This window comes from Lagopus muta, chromosome 21 (genome assembly GCF_023343835.1).
Source record: "Lagopus muta isolate bLagMut1 chromosome 21, bLagMut1 primary, whole genome shotgun sequence".
Taxonomy (NCBI): domain Eukaryota; kingdom Metazoa; phylum Chordata; class Aves; order Galliformes; family Phasianidae; genus Lagopus; species Lagopus muta.
The window spans coordinates 448,648-474,582 of NC_064453.1; the positions used below are offsets into that span (position 1 = coordinate 448,648).

Below are 25,935 nucleotides of genomic sequence, written 5' to 3' on the forward strand. Positions count from 1 at the left end.
ATGAGTTTTGTTAGAAGGGAGGATTTCTTCTCAGGAAGAGCAGTGGGGCAGCGGCACAGGCTGCCCAGGTGGTGGTGGGCACCCATCCCTGTGGGTGTTTAAGGGCAGGAGTGGTGCTGGGGGATGTGGGTTAGTGGGCAGAGGTGGTGGATGGATGGTTGGACTGCATGAACTTAGAGCATTTTTCCAACCCAAACAGTTCATGATTCTATGAATACAATGTTGAACAACCCATGAGAGGACTATGGGACTTTAGATTTCTTAAAAAACAACAACAACCTGAGCTAAAATCATCAGCCTCAAGAGAAATTCTAACGGTGTACAGAGCAGCAAGCAAGCGGCTGCCAAGATGGATGAGGCAGCACTGAAGACTCTGAGTGCAACATGGGTGCAGCGCAGCGAGCGCGGCTGCACGAGTTCCTCCTGCAGCACAGAGGGCCGCACAGCTGGGGCACCCGCTCATCAGTCATTGTCCATTAGCCGAATAATTAAAGCCTACAGCGCTGCTTACTTTGCTGATTGTATCCACAATTGTCTGGAACAAATAGGCAGTTGGCAATTTGGAAGCAACACGTCTAAAATAAAGAATGCCGTCTTAAAAACAAATTCACACAGAGAATTCCTCCCAGGAGCCGGGGTGAGCGCGGGACGCGGCTCCTGGGGACAAGGCCTTCATCAGAAATCAACACCACGTTCCAGGCCCAGTGGTTACCTCATGATGTTCAACTTCAGGGTTTTGCCCGCCAGTGGCAAATCAAAACCAATGAGAGCCACCGCAGCACGGCCAGCCCAAACACACAGACGCCTCCAGCACAGGACAGACGCCCTACGCACCCCTTCTCATAACTGTCATTTTCTACAGCCCCACTCACGCCATTATAACACTGGAAAGTCTTTCCATTTAAATGCAAAACAGATGCAACACGTTAATATGCTCAAAGGAAGCGATGCAGAAGCATTGTCTCCACAGGTAAACACAGCAGGTGACAGTCACTTGTTTTAGCTCCCCACGTTCCCATTAAATATTTGTAAACCACTGTTATGAGCCTATAGCCCACAGTGGTGGTTCTTTCCTTAGAGCAGCAGCCAACCTCTGAGCTCCAGCAGAGCCCGCGCTGCCGGCAGGGCTGCAGGATCCCTGTTCCTCTGCAAGGAACAAAGCAGGAACCCACCAAGGAAACACAAAGAGCGCTTCCATCTGCACAGGCAGCAGCATGGACCTCACCACCGAATACACAGCTCTTATAAAACATTGATCCCCCCAGTAGGCGGGGTAAAACATGAATCCAAAGTCCTGCAGAGATCCCACACGCAGTGGAGAACGCACAGCAAACAGAAAGGGAAAAGGAGACATCTGCAAGGTGGTCTCAGCTGTGGTGATGTCCACAGGTCTCAGCTCCACCATGGATCACCTCAGTTACGGCATCCTCCTTGGCTTCAACATCAGGAAGAGCAAGGCAAATGCGTGCTGGGCTGCAAACGTCACCCTTCCTGCTGCTTCTCTGGCAACAGCAGTGAAAAAGCCTATGATTGCACCTGATCATCTCAACTGTAAAAGCACGTTTTTCCACAAGCTCAAAGAGAAAAGGAAGAAAACAACCAGAAGCTGAAGCTAGTGCCTCAACTGGGAGAAAAGAAGCCGTCTGCTACTCAGACACACAAGAATTGAAAACAGAAACTCCTGGCTTGAGGGATGAACCTTCTGGGAGGAAAAAAAGGAACAATTACACCTTTCTGTAAATATCCACCGAGACCACAACCCATTGAGAGGAATCAGCACAGGAGATCACAAGCACAGCAGCGTGCATAGGAACAGCACATCTGTCAAACACGCCAGCTACCTGCTTAGCAAATGATTCCTCGTTCCACACGAAGATAAAGCCGACTCATTACCTACGCACGCTCTTATTCAGCACAAAAATGAGTCTCTGCAGTGAGCTGCTCATCTTCTGACAAACACGGTTTGTTATACAAATCAATTTGTATTCTTCAAGTCTGAGTAGCAGGTCCTTCATTATGCACAGCTCCCCTCCATCAAGTTCCCTGGCTGTTCCTCAAACACTTCTAGAATTTTAGCATGCACTTACTAATACACCCGAGTGCAGTTGAAATCATGCTACCCTGATGATAAATATCACACTGTAACACTGCTCCTGTCTGAAAAGGGAAGGATCCACATTCCCGACACACGACATGTCTTTCCCCTTGGAATTTAAATCCCAGTGCCAGGCTTCCTGGAGGAAAAGAGTCTTTGTCAATAAATAATCCCATAAATATTTGTTTTTAATCAGCCGGTATTCGCAGGCCATTGGGATGCAACAAGCAGCCTCAGATGCTCTCCCTGTGTGTTGTTTTTGATGCAGAGAATGTATTGGAGAAGTGAGAGGATATCATTAAAGGTTAATTATGAGCAACTTAAAGGTTATTTTTGCATGTCTCACCTCCTGGACAAAAGATGCTTCTTTACTACGGTACCAGAATATCAATTAAGTCATCGAGCATTTAAAAGAGGACAAAGGTTTTAACTTTGTTACTTTCCAATGCAGTATGAACCAGTACTGCTTCCCTGGTCCTTCTGCAGCCCTCACATATTGCACAGGCAAAGCACCTCCAAAACCATCCCTACTTCTCGATGCCCTTCAACCTAGAAGCAAGGTACAGAAACGTGTCAGGCAGTCTGGTTCTGGCCCCCAGGAGACCAAAACAAAATCTCTTTTTATACATTTTTAATCTTCCTCCTGCTTTGAGCAGGACAATAAGCAGCCGCTGTCTTACTCAGCTCACAGTCCATTAAGCCCAGACCACACAGTCCAGCATGGGGACTCAGCCTTTGAAACCCCAACCAACCTCTTGCTCCCCACTGTATTTTATCAAGAATCAGAGCCTGGCCAAATTCTGAATGCCAGTTTTGTCTGAAAAGAGCAGCTACGTGTTTTCATGGACCACATCTATCGATGGGACAAGCTTACCAAAGGCTGGGCTGAAGGCAGACAGCAGTTTGCAAATAACTCAATCACTGTAAGATAATTGCTTTTCCTGATGAGCCCGCGTTTTCCAGTGTTCAGCATCCATGGCAGGAGGAGCAATGCTGCAGGTCTGCAGCGCTGTCCTTCGCAGCAATGCCACTCTCCTGAGTTCCCAGTTAAATATTAAGTGAGACAAGTTCTCCAGTAGCACCAGCATTCACCTGCTATCCTACCTGAATAATTCATGGCGAGCATTTAAATGAAATACTTAGAGGGTGAACAGATCTGGGCCATGCATTCTGAAGGCTACCAGCAATTTTGCTATTAGGTCATTTTAAAACAAAAGGAATGAGCTGTTGAAAGAATTAATTATTGGCTTCTCAACTCTCCTGGACCACAGGGGCTAAAAATCTATACAAATCAATGCCTATTAAAACCATCCCCATACAGTTTATCCTCTTCAGGGAGGAAAAAAAGAAGTAGGAAATACTGAGCAGTAAGAAGAAAGTGTTTAGAGTCATGAAATCTTTAAAGTGTAAAAAGAGATGTGCCATATTTAGCAGGGATTATGTCAAGCAGCATCCCAAGCTAGAAAAAGCTGACAGCTCACACATTTCCTTTCATGGAGGAAAAATAGGTCATACAGGACCCCAAACATGTAAACAGAACTGTCAGCAACATGAGCAGAAAGCACAGAACTTCAGCATCAGGCATGGGGAAGGTTGAGAATCGCACACACTATGGAACGTATGAGCTGTGTAAGCGAGGGAGGACCTTCAAAGTGTGTGTGGGATCTCAAAATTGAGTTTGAGTACTGTTATTTCTGTGAATGAGAACAGGAGATCAGACATCCTGGAACCACTCACAAGTACTGTGCTGTTGGCTTCATGGGACCTCCAGCCACTGTGTAACGCACGCTGCTGCACCGCCTGCAGCCTCAGGAGGCATCTCCATTCCATTCCATCCCATTCTCCTTATCCCCTCCAGGACACCACAGCAGCAAAAATAAACAAATAAATCAGTAAATAAATGCCATGATGGCACTTCTAAAGGACTTCTCAAGACCTGAAGAGCTTTTCACCGATTGCATCGAGCTTCAGAGCCAAGGAATTCCAGGTCTTTGCTCCAACAGTTCACTCACGAGCTGTCAAAAAATAAGTGCAAACTGCAACAGACTGCTGCCTCTTATTGCACAGCTGAAAGATCAGGGCGAACTTCAGCAGCACTTTTGATGTGAACCAGCAGCCAAGTAGGTTGAGTTTAAAAAGGTTCCTGCAAGGAGTTGTGGGTACCTCGTATTTTGATGACATCAAGTTTTGAGAAGCTTATAATAATAAAAAACCACTCATAAAGGGGTGTGGGGGAGAAACACATTTTGAAACTGAATAATTGCACTGAGAAAAGCACAACAAATGCAGTGTGCCACAGCGGCTTCAGCACAGAGCACACTGGAGAGCTGGCTTGCAAAGCATCGACCTAACAGCAAATTAGCAATACAGCACAATTGTTTTCAGTCCTCACTGAAAGCCAACCTGAGTTAATCTCACTTTAATGACACAGGAAATGGAAATTCCCTTAATAAAATAAGTTATGAATATTTATTACTCTATTTTTTTTACCTGAAAATTGAATAATTCAATTAATCCTACTATTAATTATTGAATACAAAATTAATATACTGCAAAATCTCAACTTATCTTCAGGAGCCCCCGGCAATGTTGGGTAAAAATGGCTGTCGGAGATGGGACGTAATTGTGCTGTATGTGTTTGTGCGTGGAGCTGCAGAGCACAGAGCCCAATGGAGGACTTGGTGGCCTCACTTGCAAGAAGGAAAGCACTCATAGGTGAGAGGAGCTCTGCTGCTCCCCGCCAGATGCTGCCAACGGAGCGAAACCTTCCTGTGCTGCTGTGATGAAGCAGGTCCTGACAGCTTCGTGATTTATTAGGTCAGAATTTATCAGCAGGAAACGCTGTGCGGCCCCACTGTCCTTGTCTATTAAATGAAAAGCAAGGCTTGTTTTCCTTAAGCCGGGAAAGGGAAATAAAAATGCTAAAAATAACCCAGTAGGTAGCATAAGTAAGACTAAATTACTGCAAATAGATACTGACAGCGTATGCAAATCGCTATTGATTTGTATGGGTGTGCTGCAACTGAACTTTCTTTTCGTTCCCGAAATATTAATCACTGCCAAGTCTCGCTGCCTAAAAACAGCACTCAGTTCCTTTCAGGGCTGAAAATCCGCATCTGGGAATTTCCCCAACCACTTCACATCTCAGCACAAATGAGGGCTCATCGCAGTGTCAGCTTCTGGAAGCTGGCTTACCAAGCAGCACCCATCTCTCAAGCTTTGCAGCAGCTCGGAGCAACTTCTGTGCTCCTGACATTTGTTTTTTGGAGCTCTGGAGCTCACCCTGTCCGTGTGCATGGCTGAAACATCCCAGCTCCGTGCCCAGCTGAAAACTGACCTCACAGCTTCGGCTCAGCGCCTCACCTGCAAATACAGGCAGAACCTCACTGGATATTGCCAACACTTCTGACACACACTCCACGCAAAACAAAGACAGGTAATTAGAGAAGGTGCTGGGAAGCAAATTAGCAAAGTAAATCCATAGAACAGAACTTTCTGGACGAAGAGCGTCAGCTTTGTCATTGAAATTCCAATGTAAATAATGATTAAATTCTACTTGATATATAAATGTCAAGTAATTTTTGTTAAATGATTTGCATTTAAACTTGGAAATGTCAGAGATTGCAGTATTGCTGCATTAGCAAAAAAAGCTTTGCCAATTTGCGCTGATGACTGGAATACCCACTGTGGATTATCTGGCAAATTATCAACTAACCAAACACCATCACAAGGAAACATCAAGGTCTGTGCATAGGGAGAGACTTGGTAATTTATGTTGATAAACTGGAAAGCTTGAAAGACAGTTTTAATAATATTCCAGCATATTTATTAGCATGTTTCATCAACTCGAGTCGTCTAACGAGAAGTTTCATAAAAAAGCCATTTTGGACACCATTAAAAGTTTTCTTACGGCCCCCTTAATGTCATCACAGCAGCCACAGCACAGCCGTATCTGACTGCACCGTGCTGGCAGCACTGAAGCTTCTCAGTGAGACAGACCAGGATGTTCAGGCATTGCAGGCGCACACCTACGGCTGCAATAAACTCTCCCCTCTTCTCCCACCGTATGCATTAAGTTCAGCAATCAGACATTGCAGAACTCGCTGCCTGCCAGGCACGCCGCACTGAGCCACCAGTGACAGATCCTCTGCTAGAGGTTCAACCCGGCTGCAATTAAACCCAATATCCAACATTCACGGATGTTGCTCTTCAATATCCAAATTCCAGGATACACAACCAAGCGTGAGATTGCAATTATCCACATTTACAAGGAGCCCTAAGTACCAGGTTACACTTTTAAAACCAAGGCCGGATGGTGGTTTTACAGAGGCAGATACCCAATGTTCTTGTGCACAGAAGGTAAGTAGGCAAACAGTTCCCAGCCCTCCTCCCACCAACCCTGGCCAAGGGGATCCCACAGCACATCCCCAAAAAGCATCGACCCACTGCTCCCTGTGCACGCAGAGCACAGACGCCAACCTGATCCTGAAGCAGCTCCTTGGGTCAGCTGGAGCAAGTCTTCTAGTAGTGGTCCCTCAAATCACACCATGTATCATTTTATTAAGAAGCTCTATAAGTGTCAGTGGTACAATTCATTTTTATTAAATTTCTGAAAGGAAATTAGAAGCACCCACAGCAGCAAACAAAGAATGGGGAACGTTCCAGTTCAGTGCAGGATCGATGTCATTAATTCTTTAATACCAAGAGCTCTGATTGCACGATCTCAGCATTTAACTGCTCCAATTAATTACAATAATAAAAGAAATTAAAAAAAAAATCAAAACTAACTCAACAATTTGAGAAGGTCCTTGAACAGCCATCACAACTCTGTGTCTCCTGGGACATTATTTCTTTCAAGTGTAAGCACGCAGGTATTGTAATATTAATAGGAAAGTATTTCCATGCATTGCCGTTAGCAAATCTAATTCTTAAAGTCATAAACACTACTACAAACACAATGATAATCTCCTCTCTTGAATGGTGCCATGTGCACCCCAACTTCTTAATGTGTTTTCCAGCCAATTAATGGGCTCATGTGGAAAAAGGTCAGCAAGAAATTATTCGGCCTCATTTCTGAAACTCGGATTACCAGCCAGGTCAGAAAATAACCTTTTCTAATACCATCATATTAGCTGATGTATTGCAGCCAAGAAGTGGAGTGAAACAAAGCATTTATGCACACCAAAGACACGCGCACAAAAAACAACAAAGACAAAAAGAAAGAGATGAACCTCATTGCTGTCATCAGCAGAAAAGGTCAATTTACTGCATTTCCTGGCCCTTCAACCAGAACAGAGAACCATTAAGGAAACAATAGGGGTTTCCAATTTGGAAGGTGGATTTGGAATGGGGGGAAGAAAAAAAAAAGTGTAATTTTAACGTGTTACTGATAAGTAACAAAACTTTGTGAGTCTTAATGCAGCAAGAAATAGCAGAAAAACATCTGCAGTCTAAACTTAACATACCAGACCCCATGGGATGGGAGAAGTTAAACATTTATGGCAGTGAGAAGAATACATGACATTTACTGAATAATAAACTGCAAACATGTCTGTTAATTTGGCTTTTTGGGATCTCCTCACCATCAAACACTTAACCCCAACAAGAAAAACACCAAAATGCAAACAATCCCAGAGAATGCATTTTAAACAGGCAAAGCACAAGGGAAGGCTTTGTGCTTTTTTATTTATTTAAAGTTCGAGGCTGCAGGGAGAACTGCTGAGATAAATAGCCTGCAACCTCACTGCGAGCCTGCAAAATCCGCTCATCTGAGGGATACAATTAAATGTTCAACAATCAAGTTAAAACTTTAACCTGTCAAGATTGCAGCTGTTCTATTTTTAATCAATCTGATTTCATTCAATAAAACGCTCATTAAGTCAATTAATGAGACTTTGGTGTCACAAGCCATCAAGCATGACTGGGAGTTTTCACTTTGTGGCCAACGGATTGATTAGCAAGTCAAGTAGTCAGTGGAAATCAGTCAATGTACATTTCACAGGCGGAATTATTAGCAATGTTACCTTGTTTTAGGGGAAGTTGTTAGCCATTCTTCATGCTTTTCAAACGTTATTAAATAAGCTGCAATTTCCTGTAAAGAAACGCAGAAAAAGAAAGTTATTGGCGTGGCTGTCCTGGAAAAGTGAGAGTTTTGTAACACAGAACCCTTCTGAACGTCTTCAACAAGCGCAGTCCCAGCTCTGCCTGCGACTCAAAGCAAGCCTTCACACTTGCGGGTGCCTTTTACCATGGAAGTTCCCACAGCTTACAATACAAACAACGCATTTCTGTCTGTGAACTGGGATGTTGGACAACTGCTGCAGAACACACATTACTATGGTTAAAAGCGTGTCTATTCCCTATTTCCCACTCTGCTTCAGCCGCACCGCCCCATGAGCACAGAGCCGGAGCCTCGCGCACATCCGTGCACCACGGCCAGTCTGCAAGAGCAGCAAGGAAGGGCACGGCTGAGAGCCGCAGCAGGCAGGGCGGGCAGCGCCAGAGCTGGGGCCCGGCCTGGAGAAGGAAAGGCAGTGCAAACACGGACACTTGAAGCTAAATTAAATATTTATAAATAGAACAACATCACTGCAGAGAGAATTGCTGAATTATTAATTGTTGCCATAAAAAGCCGGTGGGTGACATCCGCATCAGTGGCTGTTCCCACCCGCACGGCCCACGGCTCCAACAGAGCCCGGCTGACAGGGGGCAGCCCTACAGGCCCCAAGCAGCGAGCTGTGGGTGCAGCGGGAGCAGCGTGGGGCAGCTCGGCCATGCAACGCCAATGCAAGGACTGCACTGCCGGCCACGGAAGGATTTTCTTGTTTAAATGAGAGTTCTGTGTCAGGGTTTTATCTGTGTAGCACCAAAGCTAAAAAAACCCGCAGTGCTCTCCAACCAGCTGGCCCAAGCATCTGCTGGAGCCACACAACGCAATTATATTACTCCCAAACGAGACGTAAAAATATCTTGTTTCCAATACTCTTGGTTTTAAGACTCATCCATAATGTCCTCCGGGTGTTTCAGCGGTGCCAGATCTCCGCGCTCTGTGCTTTATTAGAGCTGTGTGAATGTCATATTAATGACTCCTAACCAACATGTTTACACTGCAAATAAATCCTCCCAGAACCCCCTGCACCACAAACCAGCACGCGTCTGCCTTCCCAAACACACCAACCTGCCGCCAACAGCCTCAGAAAGACGCGGTGAGGTTGGGCTGTTTTGCACCAGCTTTGCATTGCGGGATCCCATGCTGCGGCCTCAAAGACCCGGCGGCAGCACAGCACCCGAAGGCAGAGGCTGCAGAGATGCGGCGGAGTTCGCAGCACCTGATGAGTGAGACGGAGCACCTCGCTGGCGCAGCCCCACGGCAGCCCTTGGCAGATGGTCTGTATAAGCAGGCATTTGAAGAAACAAATTCCCTTGAATGCAGAGATGAGGATGAGGCTGATTCACCCTCAACATCCTGCAAAAATAGGCAGGTTCCGAGCGTTTCAAATTAGCAGAGGATTGTGCCTATTCTTACATTCGTTTACCGTGAGGAGAATGAAAGAACTAGTAGCTCCCATGGCAAACCAAACCTGCACCATGGCACTGTCAGCACCGAAAAGCAAAGCATTTCGGGCTCATAAATCAAGGTCTCAACCAAAGGCTGATCTCCTTCCCCTTCCCAGCTGGCCTGAGCGCCGCATGCTTGAGATCTTCATCCCCAAACTGTCAGGGAAGAAAAGAACTGCAGCAACAAAACGTTGCTATTTAGAGACAGAAAAATTGTTTTCCCTCACCTCCACTCTGCTGACCTGGACTCGCTCAGCACATTTCAGCAGACAAAAGAATAAGTAGATTTAAAGTCTCCGTTATCATCCCACTTGGACAAACGGAAGCATCAGAAATAAAGAATGGTCACATAACTGTGTGTGTGTGGGAGGCGCTCAGGCAGCTCCTGCTTTTGTAAGTGGGCTTTTCTTTCTCCAGGTAGCCACAAAGAGCACAAGAAAAGCGTGGTGGTGCATCTGAAGGCAAAAAGCACTTCCTTAAAACACCAGAGGTCACCCAGCTCAGCAGGCAGGGCACAGCAGGCAGCACTGCAGGGCTGTTTCATTAAACGCACCATCGGTGCATTTTCCTTCTCTGAAACTGTAACCTGTGTCTGCCCAACAGCAACAGAAACAGCAGCCCTGCAGCAGCTCAGCCTCACTGCCCAGAGCTGGCCTGCAACTTCCTACCAGCTGCAATCCATGTGTGTGCAGTGAATGCAGAGCAATCAGTGCTGCAGGCACACGAGTGACCAACAGAAGCACATGTGCATGTACGTGCTGGGTGCTGCTCAGGGAGGCGTCCCGGGAGCTCCTGTCCCTACTCTGGTAATATGGAAAACAAGGGCTCCAACCAGGCCCAGAGCTAGATGTTCAGACGATTCAAAATGCATAATTCAATTCTTCTAACAGGATAAAAGCGGGATTCACATCAGCCAGGATAGGAGTTCCCAGAGGCTTTCTGCTTAATGATACATTACAGCCTGATTTCCCTCCTCCAGAGGAAATACCTTGGATAACAAGGAAAACCGAGCTCACAGCGGCAGTATGAATTAACACGTACAGCAAGAAGGCAGAATGCCCTCCATGTGCTCCTCATACACAGAACAAGGAGTCACGCAATGGGGCAGCAGGATGGGATGCGCACAGAGCACAGCACAGCCCAGCAGTATGGCCAGCAGCCCTGCACACAGCTTGGGGCTCAGCACAGCACCTCCCCCAGCCCCATCTGCTGCAGAATGCGCCTCCAACCCCACTCCCCACTGCCACAGCTGCAAAGGGATCCAGGATACACAAAGTCAAAGCACTTCATTTCAGGAGTGCTCCTGCTAAAATGGCTGCAAGTTATCCCAGTCAAACAACTCCACAAGACGCGGAGCAGAAACAAGCAGAAATTCCTATTTACAGTTTGACACCTATGTGCCAACTTCTGTCACTACATAAGCAACAAGAATCTGGGAAAATAATCTCTTGTCTACCACCTCACATTGTAGCAGAACCGCAAGAAACAGATGACTCAGTGATGCTCAGTGATACTTGGAGCGAACACTTGGGAAAAAATAGGCAGACAAAAAAGAAAAGCTTTCAGCAGAAGGCATGAAGTGAGCAGGGCTGGTTTCCCCCAGCAATGTTGGCAGAAGGCTCGGGGACTGCTGGGTGCCCCACAGCATGGGGAGTGCTGGGATGGAGCAGGGCAGGGGAGCGAGCCTGGAAGAACAGACGGGTGCAGGGAACTGCTGTGCAGGTGGAGGGAGACGTGCAGCTGTGCAGGCCATGGGACAGATGCTGAAGGAGTGCCTGGTGCTAAAGCACTGTTCAGCCTCACATCGTGACCCCTCCAATAGTAAAGACTGAAATTTATTTTGCCAAGCCAACAGCAGCACTGGCAGCTTGGGAGCTGCAGAGCAACCCTTGATGCAGTCGCATTACCAGTGAAATAAATTAATGCTAGAAGAGATAAGCAGACAAAGGGAATATCTGTACCTGCAGCAATGAGACGCACCAGCTAGCCCAGCGCAGCAGAACGAGCGATGCAGAGCCAACCTTTCAGAAAGGAACACGTGCAGCAATGGAAGCCCAACAGAGCAAGCAGGGGATCTGCTTGCAGGACCTCATCCCACAGCAGCAGCAGATGGAGCCAGCCAACCTGCTCCCCCTCTCCCAGTGCCAGACTGTGGCTGCACCTCACCCCAGACCAAACCTAAACCTGCTCTGGGTTTGCTCCTCTAGCATTCATACAGGCACCACAGCCATTCCCATTTCAATGTCCCTCTTACTCGCACATGGGCTGAGGGTGCCCTTAATCTCACAGCTGATCAGAACCTGTTTTTGGCAATCACTGCAGCTTTTCATATGAGGAATTTGAAAAAGAAACCAGGTTTCCAATTCTGGATAGAGGGAAGGGTACACCTGCTCAGACTTTCCTCATACACAGATTAGGAAAAACATCTGAAAAGCCAAGCAGAAAGTGGTCAGACATGGAATTTCACCAGCAGCATGAAGATGGTTGTTGGAAATTGTGGTTGTCAGTGCTTGGCTTTGCAGGGCCAGTAAAGAAGATTCAGTATTCATCAGCTCTGTTCACACACCACTTTATGACACCAACAACATTTTTCCTTTAGAAAGGGGGAAGAAATAGATTTATCACTACGAGACACAAAGTCATTAAATAATTAAAAACAAAACTATATGCACAATAAAAGCTCTCTGATTAAAAAAAAAATCCCTGCATTTTAATGTGTGTTAATTCCCCTAATGATTCACTCTATATGTCTTACAGGGTCAAATCAATGTCTTCACAAAAAATTCAATTAAATCCCATTCATCCTATCTTCCAGGCGAGCCATTGTTTGCACTTGTATCCTATCAAACCACCTCTCAGTCGCTTCTCACCCAAGATTACAAACAAAAGGCAGCGTGTCAGCAGCAAGGTCAGAAGACAAAGACCCAGGCTTTGAAAACCCAACTCTGTCCTCATCTGTGTTGTTTAATTATCAGGAAAGAGAAGCCAAAAGGACGCCATGGACACGGCCATTCCCTTTTCCCCACACCCATCTCTCCCCCAGTCCTGCAATTTACTGTCAGTGCTGTGTGAACGCATCGGGGAGCTGCGAGCTGCTCCCTCCAGCCTCGCCACAGCAGTCCTGTGCAGGAGTCCCACTCTTAAGCCCGGTGGAACCTGAGCAATGCAGTTAACTGATCTCACTACGGCTGCGGCCTGGTGCGGCAGCACCAGAACAGTGCTCTCCAACCACAGTACGTGACTGCAGCTTCTCAGCTGCTTCAATATTTTAACAGCGCAGACAACAGCACAGAGCTGCAGCAGAGCCGACCCTCCTCCTGCACAGCGCTCCTCACCTCACGCTGGGCGCCATGTGGACAAACGCCGTTCCTTCCCGCAAAGCTCCTCCTGTCTGGCAGTGCCACTGGTTTTATTCTCAGCACCCGCAGCCGCGCTGACAGACCAACAGCTGGACGTTCAGTGTGCTGCAGAGCAGCCACCGCTCCGCTTAACAAGGCTGAGAAAGTTAGAGGAGTGAAAGCATTTTCCGTACTCCCTGAAGCTGTGCTCCAGTTCTCAGCTTCCTCAGGGCTGGTCATGGCACCAAACAAAGAATAATGACTAGCTCCACAGGAGCTGTTGTCAGCATTTAGCCTCATGCCACAGATTAATTAGAAACCAAGCACGCGTGCCTGCGATCCTGGGTTGCAAAGCACCATCTTACCCTCCAGAACACCTTGCTGGAGAAGGACAGGAGCTGGATGCCCGGCAAGCAGCCCTCACTGCAGAGCATCACATGGCAGCCATGCTCCCAGCACGCAGCCCTGCACAGGACATCAGCACCGAGCGAGGAAGGCGCCGGCGGGCAGGGATCCAACACTGACTGCCTCCAGAGGAGCCCAGTACTCATCATGCTTGCAGGAAAGCTGCAGACTTTATTCTGCTTTGAGCTGAAAAACTTGCAGCAAAACAAAGACATCGTTTGGAAGAAAAAATAAATTAAAAAAGAGCTAATAAAAGTGCTGAGATTTGCAATGAACATCCCGCCTGGCAGAAGGCAATCTCAGCCTGAAGGAGATGCATGCAGGCAATAATTCCATACAGCCAAACCCAAAGTACTGTGTGCAGGCACTCCTTGGCTTGAGCTGGTTGTACTTGATGCACTCAGTCCAGCCTCCACTTGTCCAAGGCACAGCTCGACATCTCCCCCCACCCCCGTTTTTTTCTTTGCGTCTTCAAATGCATCAGAGATTCCCACCTGACCTCTGCAAAGTGAAAAAAGAAACCTGGAACCAATCTGCAATTCCCAGTGTTTGTGCCAGTTACCTCAGGCTACCTATATTGTCTCTAAGTAATAAATCAGTAGTTTAAAAACAATGCCTAAACTTCAAGTTATTAACTGGCATGAATTACGCACATCTGAATTAATAAACTTGACAAATATGCATGTTTTAAGAGAAAGCATGAGAGCTCGTATGCATCCCTGAATTTATACCACAGAGCTAATAAAATTGAGATCTCTTAAGCAAGCACATTTATCCTCTTAGGAAATCTCCACGTCCTCACTGATACAGAGGCAAATTCCAGCTCACAGATCCTTTATTGTCCTTCCACTCTGAAATAAAAATACAAATTTGTGATGATTATGGAGCATCTTCTCAGCTGGGATCAAGCAGTTCTCATTTCCTAGCAGCCTCCATCCTCCAATCCATTAATATTCTGAATATTACAAACAGAAGCAGATCTGAAAGCCACACACAGCAAGCTCTCAGTATCTCGTTGAGATCAGTGGGACAGCAAATGCAATGTGACTGCATTCGTCCAGTTGTTCCACCTAAAGGAAGCATTAAGTATAGGGAGGAATGTCACTCAGTAAGCAGGAAAGGAACCAAAGCACAAGAAAAGCAAACCAAACTTTTCACTACAGTCCTGGGAAGCACAAGTGGGGTCGGTGCGGTTTGGCAGGTACCTACCAGCAACACCTTTCTGAACAAAATGCGTGGTTTCTTTTGCAGGGTGTAAATATGTGGGTACCACTCAGTGACGTGGCATGGGCTGACCCTACAGGCAAAGGAGAAAGAAATGTGCCTCGGCACCACCGCCCTGCTGGGCTTCTATCGCTAGCACCTGAAAGCAAGCTCACACATCACCACATCACCTTTTGCACTGTGAATGAACTAAAGACAGAAATAAATTAAATCTTCATTTAAAATGTATTTTTCTAGTTGAGTAAGGGTGCACCAACTGATGTTCTACCTGATGAGGTAGAGCTGAGTTTTATCACCACTGAAGCCATGGATCAGCCACAGTCACCGCTGCGAGGTGAGCGCTGCTGCCCGCCCTCTGCTGCAGCCCTGTGCGTCCACTCAGCTGCCTGTGCAGCAGGAAGGCATCCATCAGCGCAGGGCTGACGTCCTGCAGCAGCGCTGGGACAGCGGGGCAGGATGAAGCCATGCAGTGGAAACCACATTTGGGTTGGGAGATGCATGGATGCATGCCTTATTTCTTCCAGTTACAGAAGACAACGAGTGGCTGGATTTCAAACAGTAGGATGTTTTCATTAATAACAATGTCTTACTAACCATCTGTTAAAGGTCCATACTATTAATTTAACAAAAAAAAAATTGAATAGATTACTCTTACAGTTTTCAATTAAAGTACATGATGTCTTCAAACTGCAACCTTAATTAGACATTATAAGATGACATTTAGAAATCCTGAGCTCTGATTAGCTGATAAAGTCATCTGACTGTGAAGAAGTTCCACAATAATGTCATGGCAGCAAGTACTCAATCTGCTGCCGGGATGAGAGCGCGTCAAGTCAGCAAGAGAGCGGCTGACTTTAACTCTTCAACACGCAGAAGAGTGAAACAGCTGGCAGCCCTGGAACAAAACCAGCCTCAAACACACACATTTGAGATGGAAGGGCCATCTCCAATCTCCCCCACAATGAAATGATAGGTTATTCTCAAGGAAAACTTACAGGAAGAAACAGGAACACGCAAAGAATGGTCCTTGTCCAACCCCATCCGAGCTGCAGTGGGTTCACACCAACACTTAAACCCTTCCAAAGGGCTTTCCTGGAAACTGAGGACTTCACACACTCAGATGTATGTGCCCCATGTGCCCCAATTCCAGCACTTCCTGACCTGAGAAATTGCTGGAGATGTTTATTACCTGAGGAGAGCACTGATGGAGCCGTGCAGACGGCAGGGCTCAGCGCAGAGCTTAGCCAAGAGGACAGGTATTTTCTTTGAGGTCAGCACAGTTGCACCTCTCCATGCTTAGCCCTGCCACTCCATCTTAAAGTGGCAAGCGGACAACTTAACACTTTATTTTCAAGGCCAGACCTGGCACGAAGCAACTGGAATAAGATAAGAAGTAATTTCCACTCCAAACCATTAAGAGGAGGAGGAAGAAAAAATTAATCAGCCAAGTGAGTGATGGTTAAAGAGCCTCTGAGTTGAACGAGATCTGCCCAGCAACTTTACCTGCCAGGTGCACGTGCACACAAATAACAGCAAATGCACACAAACGGGTCTTCATGACAGCACAAACAGCTCTGCACGAAGGCTGTGCTGGACTGCCTGCATTGGGCCTCAAATCAGTCAGCGCCCGACGGTGTGAAGATGGATTTTAGCCGCAGGTCCTAAGCTGAGGGACAGTCAAATCACAGAGTGGCATTCAATAGCAGTCTCCAGCAACTGGCAAACACCCCAGCTGTTACACAACGGAATCACCACTCCTGAAGTGACCTTGGCCTACCCTGCCGTGTGACAAGGCACGCGGTTCTCCTACTCCCATCCACAGCCCCCGAGCTCCGCCTGCTTTCCTGCCCCCTCCTCCCAAATTCTTCCCCCACTGAGGGTTTTTAGGCTGCTCTTAAGCACCTCCCAGTCAGTACCGCGTGTTTTTATTGTCTTCTTCAATCAAGAGAGATAAATAGAGAATATTTAGCTCTTCTGGCTTTTTTTTCAGTACAACAGCAAAGTTAATTTAAGTTGGATGAGTAGTAACTGCAGTAATACTTCAGGCAGGATCCGTGTTATTAATTTAATCTTTTCCCTCCTTTATTCAGGTTTAAGTACCACATCATCAGTAAATGCACTAAGTTTAACGTTTTATATTCTGTCTAAATTGGAAGAATTCAAACTCACTTGATTTCCATTTTTTAATGGCAAGCACGAGCTCATTGCAGGTAAGGAAGTGCTTAAAGCTAAACCCCTATCAATGGAACAATCCAATAGCAGATATTAGAGGAGATCTATAGCGAGGGAAAACTGCAAAGCTATTTACATTAACTTCTGTCAATACAAACGGGCACATTCTCTGCTGAAAGGCAATTTCATCTGCAGAATCAAGGCACTGCTCTCATAATCCTCGAGCTTGCTATAGACTTTTCATTAACAGCAATAAATGTATAAGGCTATGCAGGCTCATGAAACGAAGGTTTATTTATGGGAAGCTGATACGGACCCACTTGTAAGAGCACTGAGGTGCAATTCCTCGATGCCTTCCCAGTTCTGAACCTACATGAGGTGGAATGGCAGCACCCCCAGCTCTGGCAAGGAGCCGTCAGCAAACCCTTCCGCCCCACGACTGGGCAAGGTTCATTAGAAGGGAACTATCAGTGGTAATTGTCCCTTTCTACATATCCTTCACTCCAATATCCTCTACCGTAATAACGTTCCACATTTCTGCAGAACTGTCTTTTCAGCATGTTTTTGCATTACGCCTAATTTTGTAAGAGTTTTTCAGCCCCACATAACGACACAGTTCAATGCAAAACCAGATATAAATCTGGCTTAAGAGACTCTCAACAGGAATTCATTTAAAACTGTAAATGTTAAAAGATTCTATGCGTGATTTATGGAGTTTTCTTATTTCAAACAGGGAATTAAAATCCTCCTTAAAAGATACATATTAAATCATGATAACAACAGTTGGAACGACAGCGTGGGTCAGGCGGCCAGGAGAGCTGGGAGCAGCAGTGCTGGTGCCTTTCCCTTCTGCACTGCGCCCCGACAGAGCAGAGCTGCCCTACACTGAGCTCAGCAGTGCTCCCCACCCTGAACCCAAATCTTAATTACTGCAAAATGTTATCTTGGATGCCGGCACCTATCTAAATAATGCAGTGAGTTTACCTTAAATGATTATTTAATGGTTTTATTCCTCTTGTATTGTTTACATAGAACACGCTTCCAGCTGTCTAAGGGGCTGTGAAAATACAGCATAAATGGCCCCATATCCTTGTGCAAACAGCTCTCAAAAATAAATAAAATTTATCAAAGCTAGTCACTATTATTCTTGTAGTAATTTTTAATGTTTCGTGCCTGTGAGCAGATGAAATCGTTCTGCTAAAGCCTCGAGTGCTGTGGTATTTGCAGCACCAAAACCAAGCAAAGGGAGACCAACGGAGGAAAGCCATGGGGAGCTGTGCCAGAGCCTGGTGCTGCTCTATTTCAAGCAACAAAACCATCTAAATGGAAGGCAGACCTGCATTAAGCACAGCAGTAAACAAGAGGAGAAACTTCACCAGATGAATGCTCTTCAAATATTTATGTAAATTAATTACTCATTACTTGCAGACCACAGACCTCTCTCTTAGCAGAGATCAAGAGCTCCTTGCAATGCAGTGCTCGCAGACGTGAGAAGCCAAAGCAGAGCAGGGAGCAGATGCTCCGCGTCTGACCGCAGCCAACACCGCTGTGCCGGTACTGAAGGCCCTCCAGGTCACCTCCAAACACAGACCCGGAAATCCTTCAGCCACCTGCGGCAATAAGGCTCCCAAGTTCTATTTCCAGCACCCAAGCATCCCTCACAGGCAGCCCAGCAGAGTTTAAGGCCTTCTGCCGCCATTTTTCTTCATCACGCAGCTGCGTGCGTAAAATCAAACAGCAGCACATATTTGTTCTCCTTCCCAAACATCCACCTAATTAATCCAAATAAATCTCTAAATGAAAACCAGAATGTCAATGGGATAAAAAAGACCTTTTGAAAGTGTTGATATTATCACCTAAAACATTATAAATGACCCTATTACAGAGCTAATTGAGAAGCACGCCTACCTCCCACAGGCAGCACGGAGCTGGGACTGTTTTTCTTTCTTTTATCCCCATCCAAGCGCAGCCCAGCGCCGCAGCCTCACAGCGATGGTCAGAAAAGCATTTCCCTGAAGGCCAGCAGGTGAGAAGTGCTCAGGTGTGGAGCAGGACTGAGGGCCCCAACCAGCAGCAGATGTAAATGTGGCTCTCAGGGTAGGTTAGAAAAGTATGAGAAAATAAGACTAAAGCGTAGAGAAAAATTAAATGGAAGTGAAAGTATGAGCAGGCAACTATCGATTTCCAAGCCACTGAAGAGTACTGCTAATATCTCACCTTCTTTTTGCTTTTCCTTTACAGACTCAATAGTCTGAGAATGTTTTCAGGCTGCTACATTGATTGCTTATACTTAAATAACACGCGTGTATGAACATTGATCCTCACAGCAACATCTGAATTAATACTGGTGATATTACCAGGAATCCCAGGTCGGGTATTTGGCACAACTGCTCAGAGCAGTGCTGCGCTGGCACAGCTGCCCAGGGAGGTGGATCACCACCCCGAGGTGCCCATCGCAGAGATGTGGCATTTGGACACGTGGTCGGTGGGCAGTGAGGTGGGTTGGGGATCTTAGAGGGCTTTTCCGACCTCAATGAATCTGTGATGCTAAGCTGCAGCCTTGGGGCAGGGCCCTGCTGCCTTCCCCTTTCTGCCACCTGCTTGAGCTCACGGCAGTTTTCATGTGCCTGTTCCTCCAAGTGCTCACTTGTGCTCCTGAGCTCCTCTCTGCTGCCTTCTGTATTTCTGATAAACTGGTAAATTGTACTGTAAACCCAAACGTTAGGCTCTCTTTCCTCCTTTTTAGTGCTCTCAGCTCATTAAGATTTTCCTCCTTCTTTTAACTGTTACTTACTTGAGGTTTAAAAATGAAGAGGGGGGAAAAAAGAAAAAAAAAGAAAGAAAAATGAGTATTAGAACCTGGCTGCAATTTCCAATTCCTAGCTAGTGCTGCTGGGCTGTGCCTTTCAAGTCCTGCATGTACATGCCAGATCTAATCTAGTAAATCAGTGGGTTCTTAGCAGTAATGGGAATGATAGGTCAAGTTTCTAGAAACAGCTAACAAACGCTGATTAATGTACAGGATCAGCTCCTGTGCAACTCATTACGCTCACAGCTGCAATGAAACTGTCCTCCCTTCACAGCTTTGTGCAGCGCATAAAAGTGAAAATATTTCTGGACTACATAAGTAGCAGGCCATGAATATTAAACAAGCAGTATTATTAATCCTGTGCCATTAGTCTCGGGCAGTCACAGCAGAGCTGACCCCCAAGGCAGAGCCACTGCTGCCATCTATTTCTCATCACGAACTCACCCACCACCCGAAGTATCTGCTATTTTAGAATGGACAGTAAACAGTAAAACCCAGAGCAGCACCAGGGAACCGTGGATCCTTTGCACTCCCAGAGTCGTGAGGTTCATTCCTCACTGAGGAGAGAGCAGCCAGGCTGGAGGAACGGGCAGATCAGCATCGTGGGCAGCGCTGTGCTCTGCTCACACCTCCGTCCTTGCAGCTCCCTGCTCAGCTCCCCCAGCTTTAACCTTCGAGCTCACAGTTTTTGAAAAAGCTTTTTAAAAGCAACCCTGAGACCTGTCTGACTCCAACGTGAAGCCTCAATCCTGGCTCCAGAAATCAAATGATGTGTTTTCAGCAAACCCAGAATTGCCCATTACAGAAGCAGAACGTTTTTATGGTACTATTGACTTCAGCACGCTGTCAGGGCAAATCTGCAGCGCAGACGAAAACAACCCTCCCTCTTCTGAGGCGCTCCAAATCCAGCCACACAGAGGACACTCATCCAACCGTATGCTTTGTGCTGACAGTAATGTGTTAATTTCATAAATTATTGAAGTCAGGTACCATTTCTTAAATTCTGTTCAACAAAGAGGAGGAGACGTATCTGGGCTGCTGCACAAGGACAGGGTGGTGGCCAGGGTCCCCAGGCTCCCCCCGTCAGCGTGTGGCTGTCTGGGTCAGGTGTGACATCCAGCAGACCCGGGAGCTTCCCAGCTCCACCTGTAATTTAGTCCTCCACCGACATCCTGCATTGCTCAGTATTTACCAACAACCTTTAAAGGAAAGCCCTGAGAAGCTGAAATTTAAATGTGACAGAAAGCATTTGCAAGTCAGGATCAGACAGGCTGGAAAACAGCTGAGAGACCTAAACAAACTAGGTGAGTGATCAGCATGATAGCAACAAAGTAGTTGCTGGGAAAAGAAAGCCAAGAAATGTGCATTGGCAGATGCATTATGCATGGAGCCTGCCAGGCTCAGAGCTGGGGGCATCACCTCCAGGTGATGGAGCTCCTCAGTACACACAGCACAACGAGATTGAGGGAGGATGAGTCAGGGTGGGACAAAGCAGCAGAAGCCTGCAGAGCCAGCGGGCTCCATCCCTGCAGCAGCACCCAGCTGCCCTGCGAGCAGTGATGACTTTCAGAAGGTGACGTGTGCCCAGAACGCTTTCATCACCATATACTCATTTTGAAGGCAGGTATTTCTTTTACTCCTTGGGACAACTGATTTCACTATATGGTTTCCAGAACGGGACTCACTTACAGAGAAGAGAGAATTTAATGAATAATCATGCACTTAAGGAAAACCAACTGAAAATCCTGCATTAATTGGACATAACCGAGAGTCCAGCCCCACCACTGTTTTGATTATTAACTGCAATTTATGGGCCCACACAAATTAGCAGCTATCTCCTCCTGCAGTGACCTGCTGAGCACTAATTGCTTGGTCACCTACTGCCCGCTAATGTTTTCCCCTGCTTTTCTGGGAAAACGTCAAGGTTTACCTCATTTTCCTTTCCTGTGGTGTTAGCTGCCTTACCTGGCCCCAATTTACCTCGTAATCACTCTGAAGAAATGCTGGCTCAGGGCTCCCAGCCCTCCAGGACGCAGTGCGTGCTCAGCATGCACCAGCACAGCGCCGACTCAAGCCTGGAGCAGCTGCCGAGGGCTGCACTGCACCGCACTGCACCGCGCTCGGAGGCACTCTGAGAACAGCGCCAGGGTGAGAGGCAAACAGGACGGATTTCCACCGGGTGGTGAAAAAAGACGGGCATTCCCTGCGGAATACTGGAGTTATGGGAGAATGAGAACACGGCTTTGTCCTTCACGGCTAAAGGTCAGATGCTCGGTTAATGGAAATCAGCACGAGGCCTGCAATGCAGCAGAGCTGTGTGGGTCAGCAGAAGATGAGGATCTGGGCCCCGTAGGGCCTTAAAGGAAATGGGACTGCAGGTGCAGAGGTGCTGCCCACAGCCTTCGGGGCTGCGCAGGCCCCGTGCTCCGTCACTGTCACACAGCGGGCAGAGGCAGGCACTGCTCTGCACTCCTCTCTTCCATCACAGTCTAAAACCACAGCACTCCAACAACAAAACTCCCCTCTGCTCTCCTGCACAGGCTTTACCCGAGTCCTGTGTGCGGAAGGACAAACGTGTTCTCAGCTCAAGACTCCCCAGGCTGGGCTCTGGGCTCCTGGCTCTTCCCGATCCGTGCGTAATCGCAGCCAGAGGCCCTGCGGGTCCCTTTGAAACAGAGCAGCTCTCAAACCGTTCCGTGCTGTCGCGCTGCGCTGCTGGGAGAAGCCTCTGGCACGCAGAGATCTGCTCATGTGCACCTTAACACCCTTTGGTTAAAAACAGCCCGTGCTCAGGGCTGTGGGGAGCCCCACAGAGTGGGGAGGGCGGCTCCCAGGGCCCCGATCCCAACCCTGCACTGGGACGTGGTCTGAGGGCGCCGCCGCCATGCTGTGCCCACACCCAGCGGTGGCCGCCACGCTCGGGGCCCTCAGCTCTGCCCTCCCACTCCAGAGCTGCATTCCATCACTTACCGTATGCAAATTATGTTAAATATTTCATTCATTAAATGGCTCATTTTATTACTGAATTGTACCTTAAGCCACTCAGAAATTTAATTCTTCTTGCACTTAGTCAGTAATGTGAAATAACCAACTTAAATGAATATTTTACAGTTTGTGCTAGACAGAACATTTATTAAAAATTCCTTCCCTTTCAGAGTTATTCTTTTAAGTGGGCTTCAATGCATTATGCAATTTAAGTCATCAGGAGGGAATTTTTTTTTAATTTTTTTTTTTTAAATTTCTTTTCACCTCCATTCTGGAGGAGCCCAACGACCCACAGAGGGCACAGAAAGCAGAATTCTGAAGCTGTTTTCGCGTTCCTGTGACTGCAGACAGCTTTGCTGTTCAAAGTGACACAGCTCCTGCTGCAGCCCGTAACGTGCCACCAGTCCTCTGGGAATTTAATAAAAGTAACATGAAGTGACAGAGCTCTCGTGTCTGAGCATCGCCCCCTCCTGCGCACGCTATTATCACCCATACGTAAGCAAGACATGTTCCTAAAGGGGAAAAAAGGTGTAATTACAGGGGAGGCTCTGGTTATTTCCAGCTTTACCGAAAGATAACACAGCAGCGTCCTCACTGGTTATGACAAGGTCATTACTGCCTCTAACCGAGGGAACGCGCTCCAGCTGACTCATGGGGACAAACCAGCAGCTCCCAGCCCTGAGGGCCGTAATGCAGATCTCTGCCTGGATGGCAGCTCTGGCAGCCACCGAAGGCCCTGGCTGGTGACCCTGGGGCAGAGTAGCCCCAGCACAGAGAGCCTGACAGCCTCACGATGAGCAACAGCACAGCCAACACCCCTCATGCATGAGTTCCCATAACTCTTGTCTGGGAAAAACCTTTCAGTTTCCAATGGAAATATGCAAAACAGACTCCACACTGTAAATCTTCCTTTTCGGCTCTAAGGAGATAAGTAGGACCTATTAACCTTCCATGTTATTTTCAACTTCATTATTTGAGCTGACACGACAAGAGAGAGCGGTGATGGCTCTTTTTGGCAGAGTGCATGTAAATCGCTTTCTCAAAGGAAATTACTTCTCCAGGCTGAACGTTATTAATCTAAATTCTCCCTTAGTCAAATCGTTGCCCATAATAAATATGAAGCAGGCTGCGATACCCATCTCTGAGGGCATCCCGTCCCGATGGCACAGCTCAGTGCCTCCCTTGCACACCACAAATGGCACCACGTGCCATGGAGCTCCTGGGGGTCCCAGCACCGAGTTCTGCCTTGGGGAGCTGTGCCCCCACAGCCTCCTGGAGCCACCTGATACCAACCACACACCCAGAGCTTTGCTGAGAACCGGCATATTGCCAATGGATTCCCACTGAAGACACTCATTGAACACCTATGCCTGATCCCTTCTGCCAGAGTATGGCCAAGCTGCAGGTGCTGTGCTGCAGCCTGCATGTGGCCTACACACAGCTTCACTGTGCTTCCATGTTATCTGCAGACATTTTGCTATAGGCAGGCCTGCACCATCCTGCTGAAAGCATTCCCATCCAAGTGACACTCATGGCGCGCTGTTTTTCCTCCCTCCTAACATCAGGCTCCATCAAGCAGAGGCTGAGGAACGCTGCTGTTTCTCTTGGGCTATTCTGGGCTAACTGCACAGCCTCCAGAACCTGCTCTGAGAGCCACAGATCACTACACGAGCTCCCATCCACATCCTTTCTCCAAAGAACCACCACTGTGCCCTGCCAGGTGTGCAACACAGCACAGCGATGGCAGGAGCCGGGAGGAGAGCTCAGGGCCACGTGGTCCCTCTCCAGCCCTCCGGCAGCCAACGAAGGAGGCTGTGGGCACCTCTTCCCCTCCTTCACATGGGGCATCACCAGCACAGCCCTTCCCCCCAGCAGAGGGGAACTCGAAGCAGGAGGATTTAATCCTCCGCAGCTGAGGTGAGGGCAGATTAAGCTTTGGCACATGCAGAGGTAGAGAGAGTGTTGGGAGCATTATAAATCCACCGGTACAGAAAGCCCTTTTTCCTCATTTGTTAGTCAGCGAAGTGTGAAAATGTTAATGAAGGAAGCTATAATCTATGAGAATTTCACTATTAAAATTTAGTTCACGTCTGACGGCTCCTGCTTACGCACAGCCCATTGTACATCAATCCTTGCACCGCGCTGCTAATAATAGCCGTAATTGCCTTACTCTGTCTAGCCACCTTCACCCGGCAAGGCTCGGATTTGCTGGAACCCTCATCGTAGAAATTATTTTCATTCTATCAGCTTGAAGCTTTATTGCACATATTCCTAAAAGAAAATAAACACGGGGAGATCTTAAGCGCAGAGCTTCTCCCCTTTTGTGGGTGCTCAATGAGCAGAGCGACGACGGCGAGGGACACGGATGGGCTCACACTGTGGGGTCATGGTGTGCCCATGGGTGCCCACAGAGGTCCCATGGGGAGCTGCAGCTGAGCACTGAGCTCACAGGGATGTGCTCATGGAAATACCTTTGGCTCTCACATGTTTTCTGCTCACAGATCCCGTATTTCTTTCAGATCACACACCAGGCTCTGACTGTACGCGCCCCGATATGGGGGTGCATGGACACACAGACACATAGCAACAGCTTTCCTCTATCACTCAGTGCCACAGACCTTCACAGCTGTGGGCATTCCACAAAGGAGGAGAGCAGCAGTGGACTCATCCAACGTGCCATGGAAATTAAGCCATACAGGTAATTGAAAGACAAGTAATTTTCCTAAGACTTGAACATTTCACAAAAGATTCCTTCAGCGCTCTTTCAGCCACCAAACATCCCAGACCAGCTATCAGCTGCCTGGAAGGGACCGGCATATTTATTAGAGCTAATCACAGTGAAGTTGCAGCTCATCAGGATGCACACGCAGGCACATTCCCCTCTTGGCTCTTTGCAGCACAGAAATTTGTTCTTAGGGACTGATTTTCAGAGCAGAACGCGGATCAACCCCCCCTCCTCTGAGCTCCTGGCCTCCCCCTGCAGGTCCGGGAGCCGCTCGGTGCGATGGAGCGCCTGCAGCAGGCGCTGCTGCTCCCGGAGCCGGGACACGGCCCTGCACCCACCTGACACCCGCTGGCTCTGCCTCCAGCTCAGCACTCACCTGCAGATTCACAAAAGCTCCCCAGAGCTTCCCTGGAGCGCTTTGCCATCCTTTTTTTTCCTGTCTGAGCTGCTTTGCATTACACTTTTTCCAAGGAAGACCGATAACTTTGGAGGTGTCACCGATAACAAATGCGTTCTGCTCGGGCCATAAGCGCCGGGCACAAAGAGTGCGCAGGCAGGAGCTGCTGAGCAATGCCTGCTGCGGGGCGAGGATGCACTCCTCATGCAATCTGCAGTCAAAGCAGAA

The 25,935-nt window shown here is 47.6% G+C and overlaps 1 protein-coding gene across 10 annotated transcripts in view; it reads right to left on the reverse strand.

Moving 5' to 3' along the window:
* The window catches only part of CAMTA1 (calmodulin binding transcription activator 1), a 224,694-nt gene that overhangs the window by 153,146 nt on the left and 45,613 nt on the right, over positions 1-25,935 (reverse strand). For all 10 annotated transcript variants that reach the window (XR_007380850.1, XM_048967827.1, XM_048967829.1 and 7 more), the window contains one exon: positions 8,119-8,186. Coding sequence is in view for 9 of the 10 variants with exons in the window: in XM_048967827.1 (XP_048823784.1) it covers positions 8,119-8,186 (68 nt within the window). In the remaining variant the exon portion in view is untranslated. The remainder of the gene's footprint in view (positions 1-8,118; positions 8,187-25,935) is intronic.